This window comes from Rhipicephalus microplus, unplaced genomic scaffold (genome assembly GCF_043290135.1).
Source record: "Rhipicephalus microplus isolate Deutch F79 unplaced genomic scaffold, USDA_Rmic scaffold_28, whole genome shotgun sequence".
NCBI classification, from domain to species: domain Eukaryota; kingdom Metazoa; phylum Arthropoda; class Arachnida; order Ixodida; family Ixodidae; genus Rhipicephalus; species Rhipicephalus microplus.
Window position 1 is genome coordinate 1,225,822 of NW_027464601.1, and position 23,888 is coordinate 1,249,709.

At 41.8% G+C, this 23,888-nt stretch overlaps 1 protein-coding gene and 1 long non-coding RNA gene across 2 annotated transcripts; both read left to right on the forward strand.

The window, feature by feature from the left end:
- The first annotated feature begins 1,008 nt into the window (after positions 1-1,008).
- LOC142786678 (uncharacterized) lies at positions 1,009-15,469 on the forward strand. The gene is made up of 5 exons (XM_075884297.1): positions 1,009-1,113; positions 4,051-4,116; positions 12,587-12,628; positions 14,371-14,424; positions 15,311-15,469. Exons 1-5 carry the CDS (start codon positions 1,048-1,050, stop codon positions 15,467-15,469), a joined length of 387 nt encoding a protein of 128 aa, XP_075740412.1. The 5' UTR covers positions 1,009-1,047.
- Positions 15,470-22,045: 6,576 nt separating this feature from the next.
- On the forward strand, positions 22,046-22,752 carry LOC142786674 (uncharacterized). The gene is made up of 2 exons (XR_012889114.1): positions 22,046-22,210; positions 22,656-22,752. It is a non-coding gene; the product is annotated as an uncharacterized LOC142786674 (long non-coding RNA).
- Positions 22,753-23,888: the final 1,136 nt, after the last annotated feature.

Genomic DNA, 23,888 nt, shown 5'->3' on the forward strand with positions numbered 1-23,888 from the left:
GCACGGCGATTGTAAATGAATGCGAAACAGAGCCTCGGGATGGTATGTCTATGTATTATGAGTTGAAAAATAATTAGCAGAAACGTCAATGTTAGTCGTATTTTCTCGTGTACTTAAGAATCCAACAATTCAATCCATGAACCAGTCATCGCAGTATCCTAATTTAGCCTGTGCTATAAGTTTTCATTACAGCAAGTACCACAAAAAATTGAACAGGGAGTAGTTTATGAGCCTTAAAGAAGACGTTCAGCAAGAATTTATGTCATTGCGAAACTTAAAAGCTTTTTAGCGATGTGGTGAAGCGGGCACAGAGTTTTGCAAACGAGCCTGATTGTCCAATGACTCATGCTGCCTATGTCAGAGACAATTTCCCTTTTTGAGGCATGCTTGTACTACTTTATTGCTAAAAGCAATCTGCACACCAATCACGCTCAATAAATAAAATGTAGGTAAGCAAGTTAATGTTGCTTTTGTCCTCTGCGGTGTGACTGTGCTCAATAGGACCCATTTTCACACCCATCACCTGCTTACCGTTGTGGTTTGCAGGTCTGTGCTGGGGCGCTTCAATTGAATTATTGCTCCACATGAGATTTCCGCGTTTGTTAAAATCGCGAAGTTAGAGATGAAGATAAAAAACTACCCAAGGACTTTTTTTAGATTTTGCAGATCTTTATGACCAGTAAATTACGAACACTAAAAACTACCAAAATTAAAAAAGAATGGTGAGCTGGACAGTGTCTGCTACGAAGCTTTTCTCGCAGTAATTCTTTCGCATTCATGAAAATCTATTTTTAGAATAACTACAACAAAAAATTACGAGGCACATGAACAACTGACTGATATCTTCACAATTTATTTAGCTATTCTAACTGTGCCTTTCCATCCTATTGCACATCAAGTGGAATGCTTTCGATGGAAATATTTGCTTCTCATATTCTGGAACTCCTATATGTATAAGTTGATGCGCTTTATGTTATATTTATTGTACTTGCATATGCAATAGCCACCGTGTTTTCTGCCGAAGTACGAAGAGCTGTAAACGCCTTTATGGAGAACTGCATAAAGCTCGTAAGTTGCATTACCCCTCTGCCGAATCTGGACACCATTCTCCAGGTGAGCACCCTTTGTTCTTGATATCTGTTAAGCGCTGGATTAACTATAACGGAATCACTCTTAAGCGGCACTCGCGCGTGCCACTCACCTCTCGCGAGACGCCACTTTTTTCTCTTTCTTCCACGGAGCGTCAGTAAGTTTCTGCTGCTGAACAAATCGCTCGCTGCGCTACTTTTGCCGCTGACACTGGTGCACGCAAGCAAACCACCAATGAGCGCTTGGTTTCTCTCTAATTTTTGTCTCAAGGGTGTCATCTCTCCACGCCCGTCCCCTCTCTCTGTTTAGTTGTTGCTTTCTTCCAAATTAAGATTGTTTACCCGGAGTACCCTTCTAGAATGCTGTACCCGGAGGGTTAGTGACACGATAAATGCGCGCCGCGTGTGCCTCGACATTTCCACTCTTGTCTTGATATCCTAGTGGTGCCACGAGTGTGGAAAGCGTGCCGCTGTTTGCCGCGCAGGGGTGCGGACGATGGGTGGGATGCCGCCGCGGCAAGCTTTTGGCCACTGTGTGCGTACCTTTGGAAGTGTATAACATTCGTCAATTCATGGTATCACCGTGGTGTCTACAATTTCGGGATAATAAAAGAATTTATCGCTCCCGTGCAATCCTTCCAAGCCCACTTCGCAGGGTTATTTAAGCACGTAAAGCTGTTGGCGCGGTGAAACAGTCACTTTTGTGCTCGGATGCCGACACGAACGTCGCGGATTTGATTTTCACGTGGCAGTTATAGTATTTACTTGGATCAAGACAAGAACTGTGAAATGTCCCGGCACGTCAAAAACACCAGATGGTCTGAATTTCTGGAGGCCATTATTACGTGCCTCTCATAATATCATGATTTTGGTACGTCAAGTAGATATCCTAATAATGGAGTAAAGTTCAATTTTTTTTATGGTTGCGTAATAATTGCGCGCGTTGTCTGCTCACACAAGACGAACAATTGTCCGAAGCTGTATACATTTTGAGGAACGTTGATGAATTCATGTTCAATATACCTTGTAGTTCACAATAAACTGTCTTATACGACTCGCACTAGACGCATTATTAACTGTTGATGCCTAACATGATAGCCGAGCTATGGCGCAGTTTGGAAAACGAGTTCCTGTTTCACTATTCATTTATGCGCGTGTATATTGATTGATTCGTTTCTAATTACCAGGAATACCATTTCTCGTCAATCATGCACTTTGTTTAACCTATGCAAAATGCAATAATCAAAACATTCACAAATATTGCATGTAGTTGAGTTAAATATCGCTGCCTCTCTTGTAACGTTAAGTTCGCGGAACCAAAAAGTGGTGCTTATGAATAAAATTAGTTAAAGATGATACTAGCCGAACACTAGGATAAGTCACAGCTAGTGCCATCTCCAGTTGATTAAACACACACACACAGAGGTACAAAATGACTGATTCCTCTCTTTAGGAATCAGTATTACACGAAAGTGAAACTTGTCTTCACCGAAGTAGCAGAGCGTTTATTTTGCTTTGTTTTGCCACAAGTCAAGTGCGAAGTAATAAATGAAACTGCAACAAACTGAGTTTTAAAGGGAAGATTGGCAAGCAGCTCGAAAAGTACAGTACGCACCTTACAGTGCACACCTCATGCAGAGAGCACGCACTCTTTGAGCAAACACAGCACGAGCGTGGACAAACAACTCTTAGATCGACACCCAAGACGCGCTGCTCAAACATAACGAAAGACGCATGAAACTAACGCACAAGTATACACATGATGAGCACGAACAAGTGTCAAAATTGTGACTTGGTTGAATGTCGGGCTTTGTCTGGCGCGCGCGAGGCTGGCATGAACGTCTGCAAGCAGCTGGTGCCATCTTTTGAAGGAGGCGGGAAAACCAACGATGCAAAACTCTAGACTTGTTGACGGGATGTTCTTGATTCCTTTGCGACACTGCTCGAATGTGTCTGTTTGCCTGATCGAATAGTGACTTTGCTTTTCGGCTTACGATCTTTTGAAAGTTGCTTACAAGAAGAACTCAATGCGTTTCGGGATTAATACGCGTTCGCTGATAGCAAAGGTAATTTCGTAGAAAACAACAGGCCACATGTAGTCATCGTGCACGGATAAGTCGCGAAAACAATCGTATATAATATTAACTCTCTCCATTCAATTCTGCGCAATTTTACGACACTCTGCGATTCATGATTTGCAGCTTGCTGATGCTAAAACTGTAATATTTTGTAAAGAAGGCAATTAGCTAAGCCGTATTGAAGATAATTCGCCATCGTAAGCATGTCATATGTAATTGATGACCTTAATAGGGGTAAAAATTTTCTGCCAATATTTCTTTGAGTTTAAGGCAGTATAAAATAGGATTATTTTACGCAACACCTTACTTAGTACAGCCACGGGAAGAACCATCATTCAAGTGTAATTGGCACAGAACAGCGCATGGTCGTCAAAATTCGCAACCCTTTCAGCTAGTCTGTGATCATGTTAGCTGATTTGTACAAATCTGAAAAAAACCAGCAAGCACTTTGAGAAGCAGATCACTTGACATTTCGAAGCAGAGATGTTCCTGAAACAAAGGAAGGACAACACCTAACAATATCTAAGTACCAACCAATGTCCCGGTTGCCTAGAAAATATAACAGACAGATAGTTTCCTGTCTCCTAAACTACATATGAAAATCTCTAACATCCTGCTTGCTGTTGTATTTCAATTCAGTCATAGCAAATACGTGGTAGCAGTGCAGCAGTAATATTTTAATTGTTTATAAATGGACAACAAAAACTGTTCACCCGAACAAGAGGAATATGCTCGTGCTTGCGTCAATGTAATGAACATAACTTTCATTACAAATACCTGAAATGATATACATTTCTTACTTTACCATTAGAACTCATATTCTGCACAGGTTTAGAGGGTACAACTGCTTTTGAAACCTTTAATTTTTCGCTTTTCCTTTTCAGCACCTCGCTATGTTCTGTGGAGCCTTGAACAACTGTTCTTCTGTACTACACAGTGAAAGCATGCAGGTACGAACACAGCTCCTTGCAAGAGAAGGCATTGTTACAATCACGCGAAATTCGTTCGGAGAGCTAAAGGTAGAAAAATCATTATTTTGAGAAGATAGCTCAAGAGTTCTCGTTCCAGGTCTCTATGAGCCTGGGCCTTGTCCTAACCTCTTTAGACAAACTTTAAGTGGTCACCGAAGTTTGAGCTGGACAAGGCCTTGGCCGCTATAATTAAAACAAAGGTGGGAGTAGCCTGCTGCATGACGCCGAAATGGCGTCTCGAACCTGGTTCTTTATGGCTACGGTGGGACTATAATACTTCGGGACTGCTTGTATAGTGCGGAACCACCTCCTCAATTTCGCTGATGCACATGACACTGACTCTCATCAGAATGAAAATAATGCCTTTTTGGTTACTGATTATTCCCGGCATCGTTTGCAGTAATGAGTAAGCCACAGATGTCAGCAGATTGCCTCAGGTGCGGAAATTTTTCGTAGAGTGGGTGTGATGCGGGCATCTCCGTGACTTTTTTTGCAGTATGCGTGATCACGTAACGCACTAATAATGAAAGCTTCTGCCAGAAGGATGGCATGGTTATGTTTGTTTACTTCCTCTCGAATAACATCTGTCCGTCACTTAAAAACTACAGAAGATAAAGGAGAGACACCCTATATACTTCCAGAAGAAAATTATGCCATCTCCCACTAACGGGAATTGTGTGTAGATACGAAGCAAGAGAAAGATAATGAACGACCCCCCCCCCCCCCCCCACAAACTTGTATACATCGCCTTAACCAAGTGCCCTAACATTCAGGACCTCTAGCTGGCTAACGCTGCCGCAGTCAACATGACTATAGCACAGCTTAACAGCCAGTCTGCCAATGTGCATGCCGGAGTCATCGAACATGTTTCTGGGCTAATTAACGCAGACGTGCGCAGTCTCATGAAAACATGGAGCTCCGCAAGACTGACTATCAACGGCCAAGTTCGCCTTGGTGGATCAGTAGCTAGGGTGCTCGGCTAGTGACCAGAAGTTAACGGGACCAATCCCAGATGTGGCGGGTGCTTTTAGGTGGAGGTGAAGTGGCAGAGTCCGGTGTACTGTGCGATGTGAGTGCAGAATAAAGGACACCACATGGTAAAAATTTTCGGAGCCCCTCACTGTGGCATCTGCCTTAATGACATTGCAACTCCGTGTTCTGTGCCAGTAACAGTGAACGAGTTCTGAGCCAGCAAACGAAGGGTACGAAAACAAAAAACCCACAGCAGCTGGAGACGTTCTTCTTTGTGTCTGCCATTTCTGACAGTTGCGTCTCCTTGTTCGGGCCCCAAGCACTTGACAATAACGTAGTTTTAGAAACATGAAACCCCTTGTTTTTCTTATTATAGTTATGATCAACGGCTACAAACAAAGTACACGCGCTCTGTTTCATGGAAACGTGGAGCACGTTTCTACGAGGCACGTAGGATCAAGAGAGCGTACGAAAATAGAGATAAAGAGAGAGGATGATGTGCAGTCGTTGTGTGCACGCCGCACCTATAAGGAAGTCCTCCGTTGCCTTCGCCAGTGATTTGGGAGATCGAGGTTAAGCGTAGTATAGGAGACAGAGGGGAGGGAACGCCCATGTGCAGTGGCGGTGGTCACACCCTACACCGGATTAGAGTTCGATAAGCTACTTCGCATCTATTATTTCAAAGCTTCGCCCAAAATTAAGAAAACCGATTCTTACGAATCGTCATTAACATACTTGAGTTTCTCATTTAGACGAAGCATGAATAGATGCAGGCACATTGAAGAAGAGCACCCGCAAGGTCGCGGAGTGTAGAAGTGAGACCTTTTTGGGAGCGCGCAGGGTTCTAAATTCCCGAAGGACCCGAAGCGTCCTTCTGAAATTCAACCTTTTCTTTGTCTCTGCACTCTCAAACCTTCGTGTTCCAGATATCATGTTTCTATGATCATATCTCTTGGTTCCACGCTTGCCATAAATATCACCTCCATATTCACTCCTTCCATCTCTTGTAAGATAGGAAATGGTCTGCCTAAATGCCTGGATGCTCCTTTTAGGGGCGAAGCTCCTTAGGGCGTGGGCTGTGCGTCCCCTGTAGCCTGTATGTAGCCACCTCTAGTTTAGTTCTTGCAGTGTTCACTAGATGGCGGTACCGTCCCCTGTATGTAGCCACCTCTAGTTTAGTTCTTGCAGTGTTCACTAGATGGCGGTACCGTCTCCTGTATGTAGCCACCTCTCGTTTAGTTCTTGTAGTGTTTACTAGATGGTGGTACTTGTAGCTGATGATGAAAAGATGCAAGATGTTATAAACTAGAAAGCGGTACTTGTAGTTGATGAAAGACGCGAGATCTTATAAAATAGGAATGATGTCACATATGGCGCGTGTCATTGGTTGAAGGCAATCGTTCGATTTAGTGCGGCGACGTACGCTAGGGGGAGCGTTGTAATAAAATTCGTTCGCTGTTGGCGCGCGCTCGGAGTCGCCGGATGGATAAGGCTGCACAGCGGAGAGAGCGCAAGGCGGCAGCAGCGCGCGCTCGCAGACAGAATCCCGATGTGCGAGCGCGCGAGGCAAGGGACATCGCAAGCCATCCATCGTCTAAGAACAAATAAAAGTTGATTTGTGTATATACACACACAGCGTTTCTCACGTCTTTACATGATGATCGACTGGGCGAATTACACGGAAGATTCACAGTTTACCGATGAATCCCTCCGGAGCTTCGCCCATTCATCATCATTCACCCCATGAATATGCCGTAATTTTTTTATTTCATGAAATGGACACAAAATATTCATATATTTGTAGTTTTTTAAGCTAAGTGCAAATGCCGGTGACAAAATTGGGAAGTTATTGGACCACCAGCTTGACACGTTTATTGGGATTTCATTACAATCGAGGCAAAGCTTTCTTATAATCAGAGAACTTTCCCAGGGAGAGGTATAGGAGCATTTACATAGAAAATACCTGTGTTCCGACGCTTTATCGCCCTAATAGCTCTTGGAAAAAAGTATTCGTTAGCGACGCACCTCAGGCGCAACTTCCAATATTGCCCATTCACATATTTCACGGGGTTCGAATCACAAGTTGACGCACCACAGTTTCACAGAATCACATCGAAAGGAAGGCTGAATACTACACACTCATTCACCCAAGAACTCTAGACAAGTACGGGAAACACAAGAAAGCTTTATCACACACACAATCACACGTAAAAGCACACGACAAGCAAATGAGGATTCGTAAACGCCGAGGTAATACGCGCTGTCTCGAACGCACTTTTGTGTCCCTGAACAGTGGTGCCCTCACACAAAATAGCAATGGCGACTATCAACTGGGCCGAGACGCGCATGCTCATTTACGGTGACACGACGCAGCAGGGAGCATCTCTTCTTTTATGCGCGCTTGCACATCAAAATACCGTCAAGCGCGAGCCGCCGCCGCTTTGCGCGCACGCCGCTCTGCAGCCTTGTTCGTCCACTGATCTTCTGAACGCACGCGTGTGCCAAAACAGCTTTTACTTCACCACACCACGCCCCATAGCGTATAGCGCCGCCGATGAACACGCGATGGTCAAAGTGTCCGTGTGACGTCATTCCTATTTTCTCGTACGCTCGAAGATCGGACTTCCGTCTTCGAGCGCGAGCCACTGCCGCCTTGCACGTATCATACTTTTTATCGGCGAACCGTGAATCATCCACTGTCCACGTCCGTCCGTCGTCTGTTTGTCTGTCTATGTGTTTGACCCATGGACGTACGGACGAACGGACGGACGCATAAATGAGCGTAGGGACGGACGCACGAGAGGTCGGACGAGTGAACGGACGAACGAACGGACACACGGGCGCATGGACGGATGGTGGACGGGTGGACGGGTGGACGGATGAATGGATGAACGCAGGGACGGACGGACGCACAGATAAACTCACGGATGAATGCACGAGAGGATGGACGGACGGGTGCATGGACGGATGCACGAATGAACGGACGCATGGATAGACGGACGGACGCACGGATTAATGGATGGACATACGGACAGATGCTCGGATGGGCAGAAGCAAGAATGAATGGACGGACGGAAGCGCTGAAGGACTGACGGACCCTTCGTCCCACTCATCATCATTCACTTCATGAATATGCTGTCATTTTTATTACTTATCATACTAGAAGTAACGTCTCCTAGTGTCGTACCACTAGCATTTTTCAGCGTATGTGAATTTAGTTATGGGTAGAAGTACCACCCCCTACGGCATGTTCAAGAACTAACGAAAGGTGGCCACATACGATTGCGACATGACGCTTAGCCCATGCTTTTAGAAGCTCGGCTCCTGAAATGTAACTGAATACGTTGTTACTCCAACGAAAATGGATTAATTAATATGTATGGTTTAACGTCCCAAAAGTACTTCAACCAAAAAGAAATGCGTTACTACTCTACGCAACCTACAGAAAAGGTAACGCGTTACCGTTACTGTTACTGAAAAAAGCACCAGCTCTTACCTCTACCGTTACTACACAATGATAAAAATTATTCAATATTTCTTTGTGGGAAAAAATTACAGAAAGAATGCTATAATACAATTTATATCTCAAATTTATGTTGCACATAAAACTTCTTACCGAAAAAAAGACTCATATTCAATATGCTCATTTAACAAGTATTATTTGCACAAGTGTAGCGCACCTTAGCAATGTTATAGTGGCTTAAAGTTGCTTTATGCGTGTAACCGCTTATAACTCTGTGGTACATGGTGAAGCCATTTTTTTAAATGCGATATAATGCAAAATATCAGATTCAATCACAACGCTAGCCACAAGAAAAGCATCACTGAACGCTCAAGATATTCGCTCTGATTGGCTTTACGTTAATTCAAACTGCCTCTCTAGTCGAGATCGTCGAAATTAAAACATGTGGTCCTTGGCCTCTCAAATCACCCACCGCGCACCATCGAGCAATTGCTGAGGCCCGCAATAGCGCTTTTCTTTTTTTTTTTCGTAGGGAGGGGGGAGGGTCACGTTGTTGCATGTTTGCGACGCCAGGTGTACCTTGGTGCACTGCTGTCGTCTAGTTCGGGCCACGAAAAGTTATGACGCGAGCCTCATCAACGCTAGCGCGGATGCACTGACGATGCACACAGAAAAGGCTTATTCGGACGATGCACTGAGGAGAGACATTATCGCTTACTCACGGAAAAAACTATTTGTGTATAAAAATTTCTCGCTCACTTCAGCCTCTATTATTACCGCAATAGTTTGCGAGCATTTGCATGAGCATGTTCAAGAACAACTTGGGAGGCTGAGAAGTTCAAATACCAACAGCGTAGTGGCCATTGCGGAGAAAGTAGTAGAACTACATTTAAAAACAAACCTTATATGTCCTACGAACGTTGTAGCGACTATTTTGTAAGAAGTGTACAAAATCACGAATATTTTGATATATCCCAGAAATTGTTTTTTTCGCTCTAAAAGTTTCAAACAATTTACCTTCACTATTCGTTGCGCATATGTTCCATACACAAGGTGCTGCTTTGTAACAGTTACATATGTGTGTTACATCAGTGTGAACTTTCAAAAACGGCTGCTGATAAAATTAGTGTTTTCGTGTGGAATATATTCAATTTATTTCGCTCCGCAAATTGGAATTGAAAAGAAAACCGGGTTCCTTTTCGTGCTACTGAGTGTTATAGAGTGCATGGAATATCAAATACTCAATCAACTATAAAATGTCATTTTATAAATTTTTGTTTATCAAGAAAAAACCTATTTCTGGCAGCAGAGTAGCCAGGGAGTGGCCTATTAACCACACCTCCGAAATTTTATTTCGCCATGGCATACTTTTCTGTCGGCCGCTACTTCAGCTGAAACAGGTGACCTCCTCCCCCCTTCCCCCCTGAAAAACCTTCTGCCTAAGCCCCTGCTTTGCGATAAACGCGGTTAGGGGACTAACAGTGGTTTTGTCTGCCGATTACCTGCCTTAAACTGTTGCTAGCCGTAGTGTTTGTGGGACAGAGGCAGTTTAGTTAAAACAGAATGTGGCGAGAAACTGAACCAACCACGATAGCGAAAAGAAAAGAAAAGAAGCTTTGTCTTTCTTCTCAAGAAAAAATTTGATGTTTCGCGTCTGACTTGCATTCGTTGTAAAGGTTTTATTTCCGCCATGGCGTCACGCGTATTTTCCATGATGTGCAGAATTTCTTGTAGGCAGCTTCTGTCGCTAGTGAGTAAACCGATTTAGTTACTGGCTGTCTCCTGGATGGGCCATAATACCACAAAACGCCGCTAATAAGTTGGGCTGCAAGCCTACGATGCCGAAATTGAACGACTGGATGCTCTGGTCGTTCAACACACTATGCTTAACAAGTGCACTCCTTTGTCACTCGGACTTGCAGACGTCTCTTTTATATTGCCGAAGGCTTTCGAAAAAGTTCTTTGCTTCGCCTTCGCACAAAGCGTGACAATCAGCACGTGGTATGGCGTAAACAAGTTCATTGGCTGTCATTTGAGGCAGCTTGTCTTGTGGGCACGGAAAGGCGCTGGGGCCAGCAATGCACCTGCTACAATTCAATTACGTGAAAAGCATCTTCACAGTTCGTCATAGAGGATTCCGCAGCTTTCTTCAAACTCCGTGTGACAATCCCCAATACTTACGTAAAATTGGGGCACTTCAGGAATTTCTATTCCCACTTTTCACACAAAAAATTAAAACTTGATTCCATCTTTGCTTTATTTGTCAAAACCTGTAGGCGGGCAGTTGTCCATCGCTGCGACAAAATAAATAATCGGGGTGAGCTCTCGGAAAATGGCACCTACAAGATAAAAAAGTTAAAACTAACATGACATAACACGTTACCGAAAAACTGTAATGTGAGTACATACCCCGTTACACCTCTAAAACTGTAACGAGTACGTTACTAAGTTACGGAAAAAGTAACAAGCTATTGGTAACTGTGTTACTTGTAACACGTTACCACTAACGCTGGTTATGATAATTAGCCCCCCACTTACTCCCATTACTTGATATGAATCTTCCGGAACACCGCCCGGGGGTGGAATGGTAAGGAGAACTTACAACGACCTGTTTTAGGCACATAAACACAAGACAATTCATACAGATGTTATAAAGAAATGAAGCTTCTGAGATAACAAAAACGCTATCTGCGAAACTCGCAATGGCTTGCTTGTAGCTTTGTGCTACAAACTGGTCTTTTCAGTTTCTTTTTTTTTCATTTCCACTGCTTTTAATCACAAAGATTGGCTGGCCGTGACATATGACCTCCCTCCTTATCATCGTCGTTGTTAACGCGATAACGTCGAAGCGCTCGTTTTGCAGAAATCCTCGCGTTGACGACTGTGTCTGCGTGGGTGTAGTTGTTTGTGAGTGAAAAGCTCCCATCTTGTCCTTGACCACAAAATAGAGTAAGATTCAAATAAATCAAGTAATACAATCTTTCGGCCCCGAGTGAGGATTCAATTCAGATCACTTGCGCGGAAAGCAGGTGTTCTACCTCAAAGCTGCGTGCCTGCTCGGAAACGCAACTAAACTAACTTTAACGATTTGCAAACACACACGTTCAGTATACAGTCTCCACAATACACGTACTATTGCATTAATATACAAATATTGCGTGGTACGAGCTTACATTTTCATTGGGCATGATAACGTTTCATTATCATATTAATTTCATGGTTTAAGCCAGCCACCTATTACAAAATGCGCCCACGTTATAGCGAGTATTCCCCTAAAACCACGTAGTTGGTGCATGGCAAGCTGGAAAATATTGACCACAACCATAGCGTTTCCTAAAATCAACGAGAGGGTACTCTGGCGCTGCGATTGGCCAGGAACCATGGGAATGATGGATAGTAGATGGATTTGCCTAGTCTTCGTACTTTCGAGCGGTGAATCACACTTGTGGCTTTGTTTATTCCTTTGTTTAGGTTTTGTTTTGAAGGAAAGAACTATCTCTTTTAAACTTCGTTACCCATTTTTAGGTGTTAAGCCTAAACGCTTATGATGTGAAGAGTAACTGCTGAACATTTGCTGATTTCCGTTTCGCGACAAAAAAGCTCCATGCCACGCGAACACAAACGATGCCAGAAGTACGAAGAGTACTAATCCGTGGGCTACCCATCTTACCCGTGCCTGCTGAAGAGCCATGCGTTGCAGCTCCCATAAACACTAGGGCCAGAGTTTCCTCTAGTGTATATTTAAGAACCTCCTCAATTGACTAGCATAGTTGCTCGTGGTTGAAAGCATGCTGCGCATTGCAGATAATGGAGACATATGCGAAGGCTTCACTGACACTAGCTGATTTCAAGAATATTGATTTCATTGCAGTAATTGACACTTTAAACTTGTCGAGTAACGTAACAAAAAAGAAAGTACGCACTAATCGGTTGAGTACACGCTGGAGATAGAATATTGCTATCGCGTTCAACTCTTGAAAGCGAAGCCTAAACATCCCCCAATTTTTGTTCTAGGTTGTGTGGCCCTGCTGGAAAGATGTTGCTCGCGAAGGTTTTGTAAGTGTCTACATGTTCAACTACGCTCTCTAACAAACTATAATACAGATATAGTGCTAAAGTGTAAGATGCAGAATAAAAAACGTCAACGTCTCTCGCTTCAGCGCTTTTGTACTCTATTTTATTTATTGTGTAAACATGTTTACTGCTTCCAGAAACGGGATTTCGGCCACTGAGGAACTATCGTTTTCTTGGTCCTTCGCATGTCTGATGATAGCCTTGAATTGGTAGCTGCCATCACGACCAGTGGTATTTGGCGGCCTTTTGTGCAGAACGTAGATAGGGCCTCCTACAATAAGCTAACCCATGTTTCAACAAATTTATAAACTACCACTCTCAAACTGTGTTTCTTGTGACAACCATAGTGCAAGAAGAAGCCCAATCACTATTGCACCACGTTTTTTTCTTTATTTTTATTCAAGGAATACATATTTTAGTTTACTCGCACAAGCCGTCACTGTGGCTCTCTTCCAGAATCCCAGCTTCTTCTCTGTTCTTTCGTTCAAAATGGGGGAAAGTGGATGAAACATATACGCATCAGAGCTATGAAAATAAGTTTTAGCCTTGAACAAGACAAGTCCACTTGTCAAAATGTTGTCTCGAGCAAACGACCCTGTTAATTCTTTTTTTTTTCATCGTATGCTTTCATCTTCACCTCTGAGCGGTGTTTTGGACTAGCAATAGATCGACCTCAAAAGCAATGAAGGTGAACCACGCACATACTGCGCCTAAATGCCACCAATCTTGGACTGTAAGACAACATCTTAGTTTTCTAAACCATTCATTGCAGTTTTCCTACGTATGTGCGCTAGTTTTGGTTTTAATTTTGCAATACAAGCTGAACTTGCACGCAATGACCTAATATTTGTTGTCGTGTTCCACTAATATATTTCTTTACATTTAACATGATTATTTGATAACTTGATTCCGGGTTCCTGATCGGGATGGAAAATGCATTTCTGGAACTTATCACATGTGCTGTTGGTCACAAATAATTTGTGTGTACCTAGAACTAAATTTTTACGCTACTAGCAAAAGACATAGTGACACAGTTTCAGCGGAATGTTTCGAAGAGTGGTGTAGTGTGTGAACGACTATGCATTCGTAGGTCTTTTTAAGAGCTTAAATGTGCGCGCCAGCCATATGATGTTTTATAGATATAGGTATTGGTATTACGGTGAAGAATAGTGCCAGCAGCTTCACCATTTAATAAACGTTTACTAGCAAATGATGTGAACGCACGCGTAGTAATCAGAAGCATTTGGTGCACTACAACAACCTCGAGTCTGTGGAGATGGGGCAGACACACAGTATGGTGTCACTACTACACTGTAATTTGTCCCATATACTCTAGTGAACACAGATATTGTCCTATCGAGCTGTATCATCGTCTGCACAGCACTCACACTGCCGCTTCATGTCTACACTTGATCATAAGTTGTCACTTGTTAGGAAGTTATAAATTCTGCTCAGATGAATACAGCCTTTCAAACCACGTAATAAAAATGACACCAGGCAACCACACCACGCATTCAATGTGTTCGCTATGGTGCGCTTGGTATGCATTAAATGAATTTTACGCTTTGACACCCTCTGTAGTATGCTGGATTCTTCGTTTCAGTTTTTCGGTGCCTATTACTGAACGCTTACACTTTTAGAAAAGTTTATGCATCGTCTTCAGGAAGTTAACCTGATGCATTATGCACAGCTTGCACAATGGTAATTACCTCTCTTTTAAATAGGGGCGAACACGGGTGCTGTCTCCGTACCAAGTGTCTTGCATCGAAAAATTGGGCGTAAGTGATTTCATTTTTATTGCGTTGAGGTGGCTTGGCACTATTCAGCTGGCTTGTAGTTTAACCCGCTAGTCAAAATTAACCTATACAGTTGATTTTGTTCTGAGACCCAAAACCTAGATACTAAGTACCTATGGTCACGCAGAAGGACACAGGAGACACGGATGAGCACTCGTCCGTGTCTACCATGCCCTGGTGTATAAAAGTTGGTAACCTTAGTTACCTACCAATTAAGAACCAACTCACCAAGCAGCAACTTTATTGAACGAAGGCTGAATTTTGAAGTCGAATGTGGTCAATAAGTTTGGATCATTCACAGCTCCTCGATTCCTGGAATGACCATAAAATTTACAGACTGTGCATTTTTGACTAGCAATCACGTTTCATTGTCACAACGTGGCCGCTGCTAAAAAGATCAAACGCGCGGTTTGTCCGGCTAGCCTTAGTCCTTTACATCCACATGTGCAGAGTACAATTTCGGTGTGCAGCACTCCTATGGCTGCTCAAGAATTTATATTCACCTCGCAACTTTAATTTGTTGTTTATTAGCACTCTTCGTAGGGTGTTGTCCTGTGTAGCACGTCATTCGTGCACGCCAAACTGTTCACCTTCATTGATCTTCCAAACAAAGAAGCACCTTTAATCAGCGGTCAATTAAAGGAAAGATGTTGTCCGCAGTATCAACAGACGCCTATTGCTTGTTACTTGATGGCCCCTCGAGCAAAGTTCCTTGCCGTCTATGAACCTTTCGTACCTTCCTTTGCATATTTATGTATATGTGCACAAGACAGGTGTGTATTATTTTCAAATATTTTCATAAGGTAACGTGAACAATGTCGTAGTAATGAAGTTTTCCAGGGAAAGTTTCTCACGGGTTTTATGCTAGCAATCTTCGAGTTTTTACCACTTCAGGGTCACAAGTGACATTGCAAACTGGGTCGCTCTAGGAAAACTTTCCCACAATCCTGCCTACACTCTTTGCAAGGATGTCCGCTACACAATGATGGATGACAGCGTGTTCCTGCTGCCAGCTGCCAGCTCGTAATACGTTCGTGTGCTACGTGACGCCTTACAGGCTCATAAAGAGTGTGCCACACTCGCCGCCATGGCTACAGATGGTGCTGACCGACACTCCAGAGCTCAAATTCACATATAAACCAAATAAAGTGGCTGGGAGGATAGCCGCCGTGGTAGCTCAGTGGTACAGCATCGAACGCGTTATTCGAAGGTCGCAGATTCTGTTCCTGCCAACAGCAACTTACCTTTTTACCCACTTTTCTTGCTTCGCAATTACATTACAATTCGCTCTAATACTTTCCCCTATACTTTCCTTGGTAGATCTCAATAACGTTGTGTCAAAACACGGAAAAACAAGTCCGTAAGTGTACACTTGTTTCTCGTATTCACTAACAAGGGTCTCGTATTGGCAGACTTCGTCCCTTAAGTTGTATACGAGAGAAAATTGGTCAGCTGCCAGTTCGTAATAGGTTCGCGTGCTACGTCGCGCCGTACAGGCTCATAAAGAGTGTGCCACACTCGCCGCCATGGCAACAGTAGGCGCTGACAGACACTCCTTCACTCAAAGTCACATATAAACGAAATAAAGTGGCTTGGAGGATAGCCGCCATGGTAGCTCAGTGGTAGAGCATCGAACGCGTTATTCGAAGGTCGCAGGTTTGGATCCTGCCCACGGCAAGTTATCTTTTCACTCACTTTTATTTCCTCACATTTACATTAGAATTGGCCGAATAGCTTTCCTTATATTTTCCTTAGCATTATTGTCTGATAGATCTCAATAATATTGTGTCTAATCACGAACAGAACGAGCCCTTAAGTATACACTAGTTTCCCTTATATATATATATATATATATATATATATATATATATATATATATATATATATATATATATATATATATATATATATATATATATATATCTATATAAAAATAAATAAATAAATATATATATATATATATATATATATATATATATATATATATATATATATATATATATATATATATATATTGGATATGGCACAACGGGAGCGTTGTAAACAAGGATAAATATATTTATTTCCCAACAGTTTCGGGAGGGGTCCTCCCTTCATCAGAGAATGAGTAATAAAAATATTTATCCATGTTGACAACGCTCCCGTTGTGCCATATCCCATACCTTCACGAAGACTAACTGGCCCATTAAAATATTACTCCCACTATATATATATATATATATATATATATATATATATATATATATATATATATATATATATATATATATATATATATATATATATATATTTATATATATATATATATAAATATATATATATATATATATATATATATATATATATATATATATATATATATATATATATATATATATATATATATATATATATATATATATATATTTATTTATATATATATATATATATATTATTTTGTGTATACATACTTTCAATCCCAGAGGCATTATAACAGGTGGACAATCTAAGGCAGTGATTAAGTACAGTCAATAGAAAGGAAAAAAATCATAAGAAAAAATTTACAAAACAACAAAAAGAAATAAAACACATAAGCACATTCGTCAACGTACAATCAAAATGGCACTTTACTTAAATAACAAGAAAGATCACATAGCACCGTATTATGTTTGCGAGGCTATCAAGTCGCTTTCTACAAGTTTTGTGAAAGTGGCTAAGAATGTGCTACTGGTATTGGAGGCGGACAGGTTATTTCATTCTCTGATCGCAAGCGGGCAGAACGAGAATTTGAAGGCATCTGCGTAAAATCTGCAAGAAGCAAGGGTATGAGAGTATTTGTGGCGGGTAGTTTAAGCTGCGGATAACTTTATGTAGCGAGACTTCTCTATGCTTATAGGTGACCATGTAACAGTTGGTACATCAGCATCAAGCGTTCCAATATCGCCCGGTTTTTTATGGTTAGTAGTGCAGCCTTCTTAAGCAACTCCGTAGGTGAATATGTTCAGGTAAATTTGTTAAAGATGACCCTAAGCGCTTTTCGTTGAACACCTTCGTGCTTGCTGGTTAGTTTTTTTTTGTGTACGGCAACCAGGCAGTGTTCGCGTACTCTAGGATGGGTCGTATAAGTGTATTGTAGGCCAGGTGTGGTGGTGCTTGCTGTAATCGCCTTTTTATAAATAACAGTCTTTTCAGCGCAGATGATGTGATGTAGTGAATATGAGTGTTTCACCGTAGGTCATGTGACAAAATGAGCCCTAGATACTTATGTTTCGTGACTATAGAAAGGATAGCTGAATTGATGACTTAGTTGAAATTGGATGGATGCTTTTTTTTTAGTTATAGGTAAAAGCGCAGGCTTTTTTGTTGATGTTTATTTGCCAATCACTGCACCAGGCTGAAACTGCGTCTAGCGCTGTATTTAAAGCGATATGGTCATCGTGTGAGTGGATTTCTTTGTACAGGATGCAGTCACCTGCAAATAATCTGCATCCAACATTAACAGATGAACGAAGATCGTTCACGAAAAGTAAGAAAAATACCGGCGCCAAAACACTGCCTTGCGGTACGCCCGAGGTCACCGGTACGATTGAAGATTGGACATGGTTTAAGTCCACGAACTGCGACCTGTCTGTTAGAAAGTTAGTAATCCAATCAAGAATTTGGCCCTTGCCTAGAAAAAGTTGTAGTTCCAAGATGAGTTTGCTTTGGGACACCCGATCAAATGCTTTTGATAAATCTAGCAGAATAAGACCAATTTGTTTTTGGCAATAGATGCTTAATGAGGCGTCATGGACCATTTTAATGAGTTGTGTTGCAGTAGACATGGCCTGGCGGAAGCCGTGTTGAAAAGGGGACAGTATTTTGTGTTCTTCAAGGTGTTTCGTTATGTGCTTTAAGATTATGTGTTCGAGCAGTTTACCAACCGTACATGTTAATGAGAAGGTCCGATTATTAGAAGGTTCGTTTTTATTTCCGGACTTATGTATAGGAATCACTTTTGCTATTTTCCAATCCCTTGGTAGGGTACGCGATGACAATGAGCAGTTAAAAAGCAGGCATAGGTACTTTGTTATCCATTCGGCATGTCTTTTTAAAAACGCATTAGGTATGTTGTCTGGTCCGGAACTTTTTTTGCCATTCAACTTCAATTGTAAGTTGAAAACTCCCTCTTCTGAAACCAATAATCGCTTAATAAATTTCTCGTCTCTAATTTCTATGTGACGCTGTTTTCTATCGTCAACTGTAAAAATTGATTGGAAATAGCCATTTACTACGTTTGCAGAATAGGCATTTTCTTCAGGCGTTTCGTGGGCCATTTTACGGACCTTGGAATTTATGCATTGCCAAAATTTTGTTGGGGAACTTTTTATGAACTTAGGGAGAGTTTTTTCAAAATAAGTAGACTTGGCTGCCTTTATTTTATTTTTTGTCTCAGTTATACCTGCGCTCCGATTTCGTCGGCTATAAATATTCCGTTTCTCTTTTAGATTTTACCTCAAACGCTTCACCTTTCTTTTAGCATGTATAACGACACGTGTGACCCATGTATTTATCTTTCTGGTCTTCTTTTTTTTCGATGGAACGTGGTTTCTAAGCAATAAACAACAATTTCTTTGAACTTATGCCACGACATTTCCCTAGTCGCAGTGGAGTCAGAAGCTAATTCTTGAAATGATGGAAATTCTTTGAACAGTAAGTTATGTATTGCTACGTTATCGGCATCACAAAAGTCTGGAAATGTTTCCTCTGCGTATGCAGGCGTTTTACTGTCCTTTATAGGCATCCTACAATAAGTTATTTTATGGTCTCAAATGTCTTCTAGTAGTTCTGTCTTTGCTTCATGTACCGGAAAGTTATCAGTCAGAAAGATTAAGCGCAGCACACTCGAGTTGTGTCTCTGTACACGCGTAGGCTGCGTCATTATTTGTGAAATGTTTAAAGAAAGAATTGGATCGTAAATTATTTTGGAGCAGGCGCTGTGGTACTGCATTGACTCCCAGTTTACGTCAGGCAGATTATAAAGTCCCCCACTATAACTCTGGCATTAGATGCGTGACGCCGCATATACGTGCACAGGGCATCCATACACTCAAGGTTTGATGAAGGGGCGCGGTATGCACACCCGAGAACGATCACGTGGGTTGTGAATTTAAGTTTGCAAAATACAGCCTCTACACTTTCTATATATATATATATATATATATATATATATATATATATATATATATATATATATATATATATATATATGTTTACTCAATAGTTATTGGTTAAACATTTATTGTTAACAAGACACACTAATCGAGAACTCTTCATCTATACACTGGACGCTTGGTCAAACATAAAGCCTGACTATCAGAGTGCGTTGCAGAGTTTCAAATACGCGTTTTTTTTTTAAATTGTGGCACCTTTTGACAACAAATGTGCTAGTTATTTTTCTACAACTTCGTATTATAGGAGAAAAAAACGCTCTACAGTACGCTACAACTAACGTTGGGAATCGTAAGTATCTTTCTACAGATTTAGCTCTCTAGGGCGTGCGCAAGAAAAATCTTTAACCCATAAAGTGCGAGTGTATAAGGCAAAGAAAAAAAATGAAAAAAAAAACTATAACACAACTTGCTCAGAGCTGCAGCAAAGTAGAAGAGTAGAATTTCCGTGGCAGCTCTGATCTTCGTCTGTAAACAACGTGTGCTAAACACCCTATTTTTCGTTGTTCACCTTGTCGTTGTCGCGCATTTTTGTGGTTAATAAACAGAAAGCAAGCTGCCCTTCTTCAGATTTAGGTACCCCTTTACCCACTTCTAAGGAGCCATGCGCTAAGAAAAAGTAAAAAAAAAACGATTTTGTGTGCGTGTGCACATAAATGTTAGCTTTTTCTCGTGATAACCAGCACCACCTATTGAGAAAACAGATTTTGTCAGTACTATGTGGAAACACAACACAACCTATGCTTTGCGTTGAAAGGACTTCGCCTCAACAAAGCTAGTAAGCAGGACGACCTTGTGTGCCGCATTTTCGCACCGATAGCTGTTATGACATTTCGACCCGGATCGCCTGAGAGCCGTAGTTGCCCGCCGCCACCTGTGGTGTTCGTAACCACTATCGCATGAAATAAAAGAAACAAACTCAATTGATAAAATAAACCCAGTACGCAGTGGGATTTGAACGCGGTTGTTTTCTTCGTATAAAAAAAGAAAATTGGGCACGCAGGTTCTTAGAACTCCTTAGCAACCTGGCCTTAGGAAGACTTGATATTGGAAAGGTAATCGCATTAATATAAGTAATAAAGCTTTTCAGAACAGCAAAGAAGCAACCAGGTGTAACATAGTGCGTATTGCGCAACAAGTGTGTCTTCGAATGCTTCAACCGCTTACAAAAGCTTGATCTTGTTCACTTATAGACTGTGGCGATTGACCACTGCGGGAAATTGTAGGGATTAGAAAAGCTTCTAGCAAGCTTCACAGTCTTCGTAAGCCACCGCATAAAAAATTGCACAAGTTCCTTGGCAATGTGCAGGGGGTACGACACTTCTTCGAAGAATGACGAAGGGTCGTATAGTGAATGCCTGCCAACTACACAATAATTAATTGCGGAGTGGGCAGGCATCCTGCAGGTGTGCTTGAAGAAGCTCCCCAGAGATTGTTAAAAAAGAAACTCACTGCATATCCACGGAGAGAATTATGAAGAGTGGGGTGAAGCGTCCATCAGCCCTTCCGTGCTTACGTCCGTTCGTGGGCCCATCCGTGTGTCCATCCGTCTTTCCGTGCAATCATTCGTGCGTCCCTCCGTTCCTGCGTTTGTCCGCGTGTCTGGCCGTCCATCCATCCGTCCGCGCATCCGCCCGCCTGCACGTTCATCCATCCACCGTCATCCATCCGTGCGTCCGTCCATCTAGTGAACACTACAAGTACAGCCATCTTGCATTTCATCGCGATCATAGTCGCGTGATCGCCGCTCTCTTTCCCATGTGGCACATACCCGCTCTCTCGGGTATGTGCCACCGGCAGTTACACACCGACAATGGGCGACGCGCAAGCCACACCATCAGGAACTTCGCCCCTAAAAGGGCTCTGAAAAGCTACTTTTCAAGATTTACCTTCAGCTGCTGGCAATTTTTTTTTGTCTTGTACATTTCACTTCGTAATCCTCAAGATTTCAAGATACAGGTCGCGGGTTCGATTCCCGGCTGCGGCGGCTGTATTTCTGATGGAGGCGGAAATGTTGTAGGCCCGTGTACTCAGATTTGCGTGCACGTTAAAGAACCCCAGGTGGTCAAAATTTCCGGAGCCCTCCACTACGGCGTCTCTCATAATCAAATGGTGGTTTTGGGACGTTAAACCCCACAAATCAATCAAGATTTCAAGATATGAAAATGGAGTACAGACCCCAAAGGTAGTAAAAAAATAGATAGTGCGGTATCTGCCATGATGCAAATGACTACAAAAGCACCCTACAAAAGATGTAGGGGTATTAAAAAGCTGGTTTGTTTGGGTACGCTAGGTACACGACGCATAATCTTGCAAATTTTAGAAATATTCAAAGATAAGTAATTTAATTTTGATGAATAACAGTACTAGGGGAACCACGTTAGTATTACACTCGATCCTGTAGTCATATTTTTAATTGTTACACTTGAAGTTGGGTCGCTGCTTTGTAATAAACATTGTAAAACACTATACACGATAACTAATTTCTTCTCTTTTGTTTTACAGGAGTGCGCAAATAAAAAGCTGACAAGCATCAGGTCCAGTAAGCTGATGGTCAATGAACTCATGAAGCTCGCTGGGTGCGAATTCGTTTCAGTGCTAGAATTGGATACACAGTATGAAACATGGAAGCGCCGACCGTACTAAAATGATCTGTGTGCCTCTTGATGTAACGACAACGAAGAGACAGCGAAATCCCCATGATAGTTCAAAATATTCAGGCGGGTAATTGAGTGTTGGTTGATGGTAACCGGGTTGCAAAGAAAGAATGAGTCGAGTTCTGTTTATCGGGATGCACATGCATTCTTAAGGGCCTCATCTATTGGCAATGACAATGTCTGTAAATGTAGTGTACTATTCTGCGCATAAATAAGTGGATATTTATAGCAGTTTATAAATTGAATTGCACCGGTAACTGGTATTTTTTTATGAAATATATGTGAAAGTTGAATTTATAAAATAATTGTAATTAAAAGAATCATGTTTTAGACCTTCAAATCTGAATGAAACTATCCCCTCTTGCAGGTTCGTTCCACAATTCAGCAAGAGCCGCAGAAAACATCGGCGAGTGACCAGTGCATTCAATCGTATGCTTAAGTCTTTAAAAAAAACTTGAGTAACATCTTGCGCATCACTGTCGTTTCTTCTAACATCATGACTGTTCCGCCAGATAAGCTCTTATGGCAGACAAAATTCCCATAAGGCTGCCCTGATCTATGGTTCTAATCTTTCATTCAGGTCTGCCGTCTAGAGATATTGAGGAAAACTTGGTCACCCACTTCCAACGCCAATCGTATTTGGGAGCACGCCGAATCGCGAACAAGCCAATACTACTCTGTTTGGTCCATTACTAAGCGTACTAAATGGCCCGGTGTGTTGTCAATTATTCTACCGCAAGCAAAATACTCGCGCACCTTCTAGTATAATGCCTCTTTTTTCAAAATAATTATTATTCACTCACCATGGCAATAAATCGTGCGCTCCCAGAGAAGCACTGCATCATATAGGCTCAATGCTTGTGTTCACCTCCAAAGATGGGGACGACCTAAATAAAGTGGCTGACAACCACTGCCATCGATTTCTTTCTATAATACTGCAAGAAATTGGAACAAAATGTTTGAAGAAATACATTTTATTTTCTTCACCAAGACATCACATATATTTTTAATTTATACAGCATTAAAAACAAGGACCACGATATTTTATGGTCTACACAGGGTACTGCAAGTATAATTACCCAAGCTGATAATATTGGCGAGACCAAGTGGTACGATATTGAACACTTTGCTGCGTGGAAAACACTGAGAACAGCATTAACATACGATTGCAACATATAATTTTTTGAAAAACACTATTTTGTTGGATGCATGACAAAACAATAAAAAAAGCCAGGCCTGCGCTGAAATCACAGCACACTCACAGTGAAAGCCTGAAGAGAGGCCTTTCAGAGCCTTTTATAAATACCCAATGGATAACTGCTGCAAGCACCGTTGCCGTGTACGCACTATGGAATTATTATTAATAATTTCGGGATAGTAGGCCAGTATTTGTTATGCTATTTTTCGTCATTCTTCTGAGAAGCATGGTATCCGCAAAACATTTGCATAGGATTTTGTGCCAATTGTTCATGCTGTGGGTGGCGGCAATGATGAATTATGCCTGAAGTAGGTATGCGCTACAGTTAATAGGTGATAAAAAACAAGCTTTTGTACTGGGTAGGAGCATTAGACAACCCACTCGCTACGCTATTCACATTGT

What these genes read in the sequence shown, in the direction of transcription:
- LOC142786678 (XM_075884297.1), top strand. Translation starts at nt 1,048, where the DNA reads ATGGAGAACTGCATAAAGCTCGTAAGTTGCATTACCCCTCTGCCGAAT. An exon ending in TACACAGTGAAAGCATGCAG is followed by an intron (nt 4,117 to 12,586) that starts GTACGAACACAG and finishes TTTTTGTTCTAG; the next exon opens with GTTGTGTGGCCCTGCTGGAA. An exon ending in ATGTTGCTCGCGAAGGTTTT is followed by an intron (nt 12,629 to 14,370) that starts GTAAGTGTCTAC and finishes TCTTTTAAATAG; the next exon opens with GGGCGAACACGGGTGCTGTC.